This window comes from Cydia amplana, chromosome 5 (assembly GCF_948474715.1).
Source record: "Cydia amplana chromosome 5, ilCydAmpl1.1, whole genome shotgun sequence".
In the NCBI taxonomy this organism is placed as follows: Eukaryota; Metazoa; Arthropoda; class Insecta; order Lepidoptera; family Tortricidae; genus Cydia; species Cydia amplana.
The window spans coordinates 9,086,513-9,096,352 of NC_086073.1; the positions used below are offsets into that span (position 1 = coordinate 9,086,513).

The window sequence follows — 9,840 nt, forward strand, 5'->3', positions numbered from 1 at the left end:
TTTTTTATTCGGTAGACTGAAATGACAGTTAATAGTATGAAATGACATTTCATGTTCATACAATTAGCTGTCATTTCAGTCTACCGAATAAAAAAATAGACTTTACGCAGGGCGCGCTCAGCGGAAAAAAAAAATCTTTTGGTTCGATGTACATTGCTGCTTTTCTTAGCGCAATACTGCTCTTTGAGTGTTGCCCTACTTTAGTTTGCTTTACATTGCTACTGACAAGATTTGGTTGACGGACTATAAAAGCGATGTTAAAACAATGTTAATCAAAATGATGAACAAATTTGAAGATATCAAAAACAACTCCCTATCGTAGTGCTTATATTCTCTTTGTTCCCTATCTATGTCTTCTAAGTTTACTAAAATAAAATCATATCAAAATGCAGATAATTAGATAGTGCATATATTTGTTATTTACAATATAATATGCCACTTGTTAATGTAAATTAGTGTACTCTTCTGGATGAATATGACATACCTGTGTAATTTTTTTGATTGGTATATATTGTAAAATAGGATTACATATTGAAAATAAAACAACTGATATTTGGGTGTTTATTTAATTTAAAGGTAAATAAGATAAGGGTCACTTTAGCTTACACTATAATTCAGGTCATTATTTGAAAAAATATAATGAAGTTACCAATGTTACCGGGTCACTTCAACCAAGCATAATACTCTGTAGTATTCTATTGCATCTTTGTAAATAGTCACAGCTGATTGCTGAAAATATTAGACATGTGGGCCTATGGACGGTTTCCAGGACACAATTTATGGTCTTGTTGGATAGATTTAGGCATACGTTTTAATTTTATTTATGCCTTTTAACCCTAAAACAAAAAAACTGAACATAATCTTAAAAGTTCGAAAGAGTTCTTCCATGTACTTATCATAACCTCAATTTTTAGTAATGTTTACCATCAACGAGCATGATTGTACATTGTAGGCCCCTTAGCTTTGCTTATTCTTGTAATGTTGTATTGTCTATGGCCGTTGTGCTATCTATGCATGTACAAAAAATAAAAAATTGTCTTTGATCTGAACATGGCGATGGTCTTATTTCGCTCCTCGACTAAATCCTAAATTAATAAAATAAAGCCTGCTGCACTCACGCCGTCCCGAGCCTCCATCAATACATGGTGTCAGAATAAACTGGAAGAAGAAATTAAAAGAAGAAGATGACGGAAACGACAAAAAACGTAATTCTCGCCAACAACCTAAAACCGCTCGTACTGAATCTGCAAAATGGCGGAGGAAAAAGTGAATGTGCAAATTCGGAAGTATGGAGGAAATGGAAGCAAAGGTTCGAAATATTTAGTGACGCAAACGATTTAGACAAACTCCCAGAAAGAAAAAAGATCGCGATCCTATTGAATGCCATAGGCGATGAAGGCCTTGAAATATTTAATTCGTTCAATGTTAACCTCGCCGACGAAACTATAGAAAATTTATTAAAGAAATTCGACAGCAAGTTCAATGCGTGCAAAAACACCACTGTAGAGAGATACAATTTTTTCACTCGTTATCAAAATGAAGAAACACTCGATCAGTACGTAACATCGCTCAACAATTTAGCTGCCACGTGTGACTTCGGAACTCTGAAAGACTCACTCGTAAAGGACATGTTCATCATAGGGTTGAAAAACGAAATAATTAAAGAAAAATTGCTACAGAATCAAGAGCTGCAAGACGTCAGCGAAGCTGTTAACATAGCGAAAACCATAGAACTGTCGAATAAAAGATCCAAGAAACTGTCCGAACGTCAAGAATCAAGCAACCGAGTAGAAGCTATTACGAAACACACTTCAAGACCAAAATTTAGGAACTCGTCATCAAGAACACCGTCAAAATCGAGGTACAATCGCCATTCAAGCCAGGGACGCAGCACTACGTCTTATTCAAGGGAAGCCAGTCAGTCAAGAAACAGCGGAACATGCCAGCGATGCGGGCAAGTTCACCGTCACAAGTGTCCAGCGCAGGGTAAGACCTGTGCTCACTGCAAGAAGCCTAATCACTTCGCACAGTACTGTTTCTTAAAAAATAAAAAAGTAAGTGCTGTCTCTAGTCATGTAAGTTCAGACACAGACCAAAGTCAAAGTAATTCCTCTAGTCATGCATATAATTTTGTAATCGAATCAATTTATAATAATTCAAATTCAAATCGAAGCAAATGGAAAGTCAAATTCAAATGTAACAATTATGATTTAATATGTAAATTGGACACAGGCGCTGATCCAACTGTCATGTCAATAAACACCTTAAAAAAGCTGGAAAAGGAAAGTAACTGTAAAATACCTATTCAGAGATCAAATGATAAAATATTCTCTTTTTCAGGACAACATATAAATAATCTAGGTACCGTGATGCTGTCTGGGACTTTTGAGAATGGAAGACAGGCTGACATCGAATTTATAGTTCTAGATTGTGAATGCTCGACTATACTGAGTGCTGATAAATCTGAAGAATTAGGTTTTGTCAAAAGGCTCTACGAGGTGACAAGTGACAGGTCAGTAAAATCACTTTTAGAGACTTATTCCGACACTTTTGAGGGCTTAGGCTGTCTGCCTCACAAGGCTCATTTACATGTTGACACAAGTGTTCCACCTAAGATTTGTCCGGTCCGTAGAATTCCATATGCTTTACACCCAAAACTTAAGACTGAGTTAGATAGAATGGAAGAATTACAGGTCATAGAAAAAGTTACCACCCCTACAGACTGGGTGAATGCTATTGTTCCTATAGAAAAGTCAAATGGTCAATTACGCATATGTCTAGATCCTAGACCACTAAATAAGGCTATTCAAAGACCTCATTTTCCTTACCCTACATTAGATGATTTGCGTTCTAAGGTAGCAGGTGCATCAGTATTTTCAAAATTAGATGCAAACTCAGGCTATTGGATGATCCAATTAGATGAAGAGAGCAGTCGATTGTGTACTTTCAACACACAGTTTGGTAGATACAAATTTCTTAGACTTCCATATGGTATAAACTCTAGTGGTGAAATATTTCATAAAGTAATGTCAGACTTATTCGGAGACTTACCTGGAGTACTTATTTTTGTTGATGATATTTTAGTATTTGGCTCAAGTCAAAAAGAACACAATGAAAGGTTAGAAAATGTTCTTAAGAAAGCTCGTGAAGTCAATTTAAAGTTTAACAAGTCAAAATGTATGTTTGACAAGTCTGAAGTCACATATGTAGGTCATGTCTTCAATAGGAATGGTATTTCAGCAGATAAATCTAAAATAGAAGCAATAGTTGAGATGCCAAGACCAGAGAACATTAAAGACTTACAACGATTTTTAGGAATGGTCAATTATTTAGGCTCATACATACCGAACTTAGCTAATGAAACTAATTTGCTTAGAAGTTTACTTAAAAAACAAAACATTTGGCAATGGACGGATAACCATGAAAAAGAATTCATTAAATTAAAAAGTCTTATTAGTCAATCTCCAGTGCTAGTGCACTATGATGTAAACAAGCCAATTAGAATGTCTGTAGACTCATCTAAGGATGCAGTAGGTGCAGTTATTTTTCATGGAAAAAATCCAATTGCTTATTCATCAAAGTCTCTCACAAGCACACAGCAAAACTATGCTCAAATTGAACGTGAATTGTATGCTATTCTTTTCGGATGTAAAAAGTTTCATCAGTATATTTATGGTAAAACCATACAGGTAGAGACAGATCATCAACCATTAGTCACTCTATTTAAGAAACCTCTGTCAGATGTACCGGCTCGTCTACAGAGAATGATGATTACACTACAAGCTTATGACTTAAGAGTTTCATACACAAAAGGTACAGAAATGTATGTCTCTGACACTTTGTCAAGAGCACCAATTTCATCAAACAAAAAAATAGATAAATTTGATGCTAAGGAATTAGAAAGTAACATTGTCTGTCAGGTAAAGTTACTAACATCTAATTTGGCTATTTCTCCAAGTAAATTACAAAAGATTAAAGATCATACAAAGTCAGATGTAACCTTGTTAAAATTGCAGGAATATTATGTAAATGGATGGCCAAATAGTAAAACTCAATGTGACCCAATAACATTACCTTACTGGAATATTCGTGATGAAATTCATGCTATTGATGATATTCTATTCAAAAATCAGTCTGTAATCATTCCAAAATCAATGCGTTCAGAAATATTAAATATTTTACATGAAGGTCATATGGGGGTTGAAAAAACAAAAAACTTAGCTAGAGGTTTAGTTTTTTGGCCTAACATATATCATGACATAGAAATGAAAGTTAGGCAGTGTGAAACTTGTATGATATTTAGTCAAAATAAAACAAAAGAAACTTTATTGTCACATGACCAGCCTTGCCTACCATGGCAAAAGTTGGCAACAGATTTATTTGACTACAATAGTAAAAAATATCTATTGGTAGTAGACTACTATTCAAATTACATAGAAATTGCACAGTTAAACACAGATCATAGAAGTCAAACTGTCATTCAACATTTAAAGTCAATGTTTTCCCGGCATGGAATCCCATTGCAACTAGTCAGCGATGGAGGTCCGCCGTATAATAGTCAGGAATTCCAGAAATTTCTTAGTGATTGGGATATAGAACACATAATGTCTAGTCCTCACTTCCCAAGGTCGAATGGTTTAGCCGAAGTATCTGTAAAAATAGTAAAAAACATATTAAGGAAATGTCAAGACTCAGGTACTGATTTTCACCTAGGTTTGTTACAGTATAGGACAACACCTAGAGGTAATTTAAAGTCGCCGTCAGAATTACTCATGTCTAGAAAGCTAAGAACTAGGTTACCTACACATGTAGACAGTCTAAAGCCTAAAGTCATTACATTCGCAAAAAAAAAAATTCTAAAAATAAGTCAGAAATAATTTCAAAAAGAGAGGCGTATTACAATAGAAATGCTATTCCTTCACAGGAATTTCAGGAGAATGATTCAGTCTTTTTCAAGAAAAATCCTAATGATTTGTCATGGACAAAAGGGATAATTGTGTCAAAAACTAATTTTCCTAGATCTTATTTAGTCAAAAGTTCAGAAGGAACGGTATATAGGAGAAATACTCAACATATTAAGTTGTTTAAGTCATGTCTGTCAAAGTCAGTGTCTAGATCTAGTGATAATGTTGTGTCTAAGTCTAACAATGTCAGTCAGTCAAACAGTCATAGTCTGAATCTGTCAACGCCTCAGTCAAGCCAGTCGAGTCAAACAATTACAAGTAAAAATGATCAGTCACAGTCAGTCTTTCATAATCAGGGTTCTGGTCAGAATAATATGTGTCAAGATTGTGAAAGAAGAGATAGCTGTATATACTATTACATACCTGATTATCTAGTGCAAAGTCAAGAGTCATGTCAGTCTGGTCCAATAAATAATTTAAATGTAAGTCAAAGTTCAAATTCAAGTGATAACAATGAAAGCTTTATATCCAGTAATTCTCAGGAAATTATGTCAAGTCCAAATTCTAGTATAAGTATTGACCCTATATGTACAATGTCTAGATTTAATAATAGTAATGATAATGTAAACAATGTAGACTTACCATGCATGCAAACATACAATGTTCAGGAGGAGGAACCTCGCTATAGCTCGAGAGGCAGATTGTTAAAGAAAACAAACAAATTAGATTTATAAGTTTATTGAATAATTTGACAACATAATGTATTAATAATTATTCTTATTCTTGACGAGGTTTCACCGAAGTTAATGCCATAATTATGTATTTCAATTTCATAGTCATATAATAAAATTGATGTAATTTAGTTAGTACATTCAAGTGACAGATGTCATCCATGTGACAGGTGTCAGGTGTCACTCAAGTGACAGGAGTCAAATGTATTTTTGCGTTTACTAAAAAAGGGGCATGTAATGTTGTATTGTCTATGGCCGTTGTGCTATCTATGCATGTACAAAAAATAAAAAATTGTCTTTGATCTGAACATGGCGATGGTCTTATTTCGCTCCTCGACTAAATCCTAAATTAATAAAATAAAGCCTGCTGCACTCACGCCGTCCCGAGCCTCCATCAATACAATTCTCATTTAATGTATTGGTATTTAATGGTGACAGCAGAAATATCTCTTGAAACAGAAACGATTCAGAATGAAAACCAAATGAAAACAAATAAGGTGACGGCTGTCGTTCACGAATTTCACGATCCACATTCCACAGATAAAACACAGATGACACGCATTTTGGAATTATTCGAACACAGTGTTGCTAACCCGCGATTTTTCAAATTTGCCGCCTTTTACTACTGACAAGATTTGGTTGACGGACTTTAGTATGTTTTTTTAATTAAAACCGCACGATATTTGATCTCGAGTGACATGAGAATAGGGACTTCATTCTTTTGTCTAGAGCCCCCTCCAGACTGTGTGCGTGAATCGCGGGCGAACCCGCGAACGTGAGTGTGGAGTCGATTTCGCTGTCTGCGAAAATCTGCGAAAATCGACTTCACACTCGCGTTCGCGGCTTCGCGCCGCGATTCGCGCTCGAGTGTGGAGGAAGCTTAGGAATTAAAAAAAACTACGGCATGTGACATGCGTGAAAAAAGTTTTCATTCGCCGCCATTTGACGTACAGTTTATCTTTTATACTTGGTCAACCAGATCTTGACAGTAGAAAAAGGCGGCAAATTTGAAAAATGTAGGCGCGAAGGGATTTCGTCCCATAGAAAATTTGAATTTCGCGCCTTTTTTTACTGACAAGATTTGATTGACCAGCTATAGTTAGTTTTAAGACAGTATGTGTTTAGATAAAGTAGTGTATGTAACTGTACATAATTAGGCATTAAAACACTCGTGTGATCCTTTTAAGAAACTCACTAACTAACGTTCGTTTCTTAAACCCACACTCGTATTTTAATGCCTCTCATTATGTAGCAGTCGCATAAACTACTATATCGATTCTGTATTTATCCTATCACTAGTTTTATTTATATGCAACAAGGGAACTTATATTACCGTAAAATTAAGGGTTTTGAAAACTATCTCTAACTTTTGGAAGCCAGAATGATTTCTATTTTAAAACGATAATATTTCAGGACACCGTAATGGAAAATATGACTCGTAACGCACTGGTAGTAAGTTTGGGTTCGGCCCTGCCGCATTGAAGGTGTTAATATAGGTATGTAGCATGCAAACTTTGCTGATGACATGTATGCTTACGGTTACATTTGGATGGCATCTGCAGTAGCATTAGCGGCATTGCTGTTGCAGTGTTACTGCATCTGAAGGTGTCTCTGTCAATCTCGTTGGCAAAATTAGTGACTGAATGAATGTTCTAATCGCGACAGCATTGCAGCAACTCTGTTACAGTAAGGCTGCTGCAGTCGACATCTGAATGTAACCTTAGCGCATCGCCCGCCCGAGGCGAGCAAATATGATTTTGATATAGGTAATTAGGTATTTGTCCGGTTTAAGCGAAATCGGGCTTGGTCGTTAACAGTCATTAAGCTATGTTATATACCTATCAAGAATAATAATTGTGTATATAACTAATAGGTACCTACGTAGTTAATCGGATATAAGACTCGTATCGTACTGAGTTACTGCAAACCGCTCAGAACTCATACTAGGAACAACCTACTTGCAGAATTATGTCAATTTGATCTCATTTTGTTATCAATTATTTCACCCGTACAGATTTTGAACATTTGAATGCCGCTTCTGGTCGCCATTATGGATGAAATGTATGTATGGATTGAGTGTTGATAATATTTGAAGATAATTATGATTTGATAGATTTAATATTATTTTCGAGGGCTCTATAGATGTGACAATTAATAGTCTTCGATTTGATCATGATTTCAAACTGCAATCTATCATGCGTTTGCATTTGCAACTTTTGCCTCATTTTACCTCGAATCTCTACCAGCTAATCTTTGGGCAATCGAGTACAAAAGTTCAAGTAGGTAAACTGTTTGCTACCGGGTAGGCTGCGCGCTTGTTAGCCTCTATAGAGGTAGGTGTATATATATACAAATATCTAAACATTGCCTATATATAGATGCCTACCTAAGAATAGTTACCTACAACTATGCTTATGCAAGCAAGCATGTATCTATTCCAATATTGTGTAACAATGTAACGCCGTAATTCATAAAAAGCGCAGTATACCCTATCTCCATATTCGTGAAATCACATCGGACTATAAAATTTTATACGAGAGGGTTTAACGTAAGAAAGATGAGGTAAAAGATGCAAGCTGGTCTTTTGCGAGGAAATAGATTCAGAGCTTCCCAAAACCACGTTTTGCGTGTTTAGCTCGTATCTTCGTGATATTAAGTATAGAGGAGAGACGATATTATACCTACTTTTTAAATTTCTTTTCATTTATCTTGCGCTGAAAGTGAAAATTCGGAACATAATAGAATGGTAGTACAATTTACATGATGATATTTAACTCCTGATGACGATCTTTCTTTTATCTTAATTATTCTGTCAAAGTAACCTACGTAAATAAGTAGCTAGTTAATACTTATTTATGTTGGTAGACTAGACCGTAAGTGAAGTAGTATAGTATAATAATAGTAAGAAATACTACAAGTTTATCGTTAAGTATTAGTCATGTTACTTGAATTTCTCAAAATCGCCTTTACCTCTTGTATACCCCTCTGTTGTGTCTGTTGTCTTTTTGTATACCCATATACATATAAATGTAACCTGGAGTGCAAATTTCATCTTTGTAGCTTTTGTAGTTTCGGATCTGCGTTGATGAATCAGACAGTCAGGCAGGACACACGCATTTATATATATAGAAGTGAGCGCTGTAACTGGTTAATAATAATAAATTTCGCATTCGAAAATAGGTGCATTAATTAGCATTGATACGAATGTAAATTATTAATAGGAACCATTAATATTAGCTAACACAATTACTTCAATATTCATGTCAATGGAAACCTTGTTTGTCTAGTCAATAATATAGTTAATGCCGACATTAATTCGTCGCGCAGTGCTTATATAGCAACCTATTTGGGCAACTTCATGGTCCAAGCTAAAATAGCTTACTGTCTTTTTAAACAGGAGTGAAAGAAAAACACTGTGTACAGAGATAATCGGGTTATAAATTCAGAAAACTGATACTTGAACTATATAATTTAAAAACAGACAAATTAAAAGTGGAATAAACTGTCTTGGGTGGGACTTGAACCCACGACCACAGGCCCCGTAACAACACGCAACGCTAACGATACGTAGCGAACGAAACGCAACTGTCACTGTCGCACTAACATGGAAGAGTGATAGAGAGATACAAAGCGATTCGATGGCGAAGCGCAAGCGATCGTCACCTTGGCTAGGCCGCAAGTGCTCCGCCATCTGAGCTACCAAGGATGTACCCAATACAGCGAATATTTCCACCATATATGAGCCTTAGGAACGCAGACATTTCTGCTTGATACAAAATTAATTTAAAAACATCTGGTTTTTTTTTTCAAAATTTTAAACCCTAGGTAATGACCGCGCTTAACTAGGCGTTAGTGTGGGATTTTATAAGTATATTTCATTTACCCTCTCGCTTCACAATAGGTGATCAATAACAGAATATAATTTGTATTTCTAGAGTTATGGTTTTAATTTTGTACCAAGTTGGTGGCAAACGAACATATGGCTCGCCGGATGGAAAACGACCAGAACAGCCTATGGACGCATGTGAGTCCACGCGCGTTACCGACCCTTTACACACCTGTATACCTACTAACTGCCGTATTCGAACTTCAAGATATTGACAAGAGACGACACGTACTAGATCCATTCTAGATACGTTATAGTTTAGATTTTAACTAGTTCTCTTTTGCAGCGCAATTCGAGCAACCAATGTCACTTTTACGTT

General features: G+C 35.7%; 1 protein-coding gene and 1 long non-coding RNA gene across 2 annotated transcripts; one reads left to right on the forward strand and one right to left on the reverse strand.

Annotated features, from left to right (window-relative positions):
* The first annotated feature begins 1,757 nt into the window (after positions 1-1,757).
* On the forward strand, positions 1,758-5,553 carry LOC134648466 (uncharacterized protein K02A2.6-like). Its single transcript, XM_063502987.1, has 2 exons — positions 1,758-2,054; positions 2,341-5,553. The coding sequence occupies exon 2, from the start codon at positions 2,370-2,372 to the stop codon at positions 4,875-4,877; it is 2,508 nt and encodes an 835-aa protein (XP_063359057.1). The 5' UTR covers positions 1,758-2,054; positions 2,341-2,369; the 3' UTR covers positions 4,878-5,553.
* On the reverse strand, positions 4,325-5,645 carry LOC134648467 (uncharacterized). The gene is made up of 2 exons (XR_010096892.1): positions 5,547-5,645; positions 4,325-4,650 (listed from the first exon to the last, which is right to left on the reverse strand). It is a non-coding gene; the product is annotated as an uncharacterized LOC134648467 (long non-coding RNA).
* Between the last annotated feature and the right edge of the window lie 4,195 nt (positions 5,646-9,840).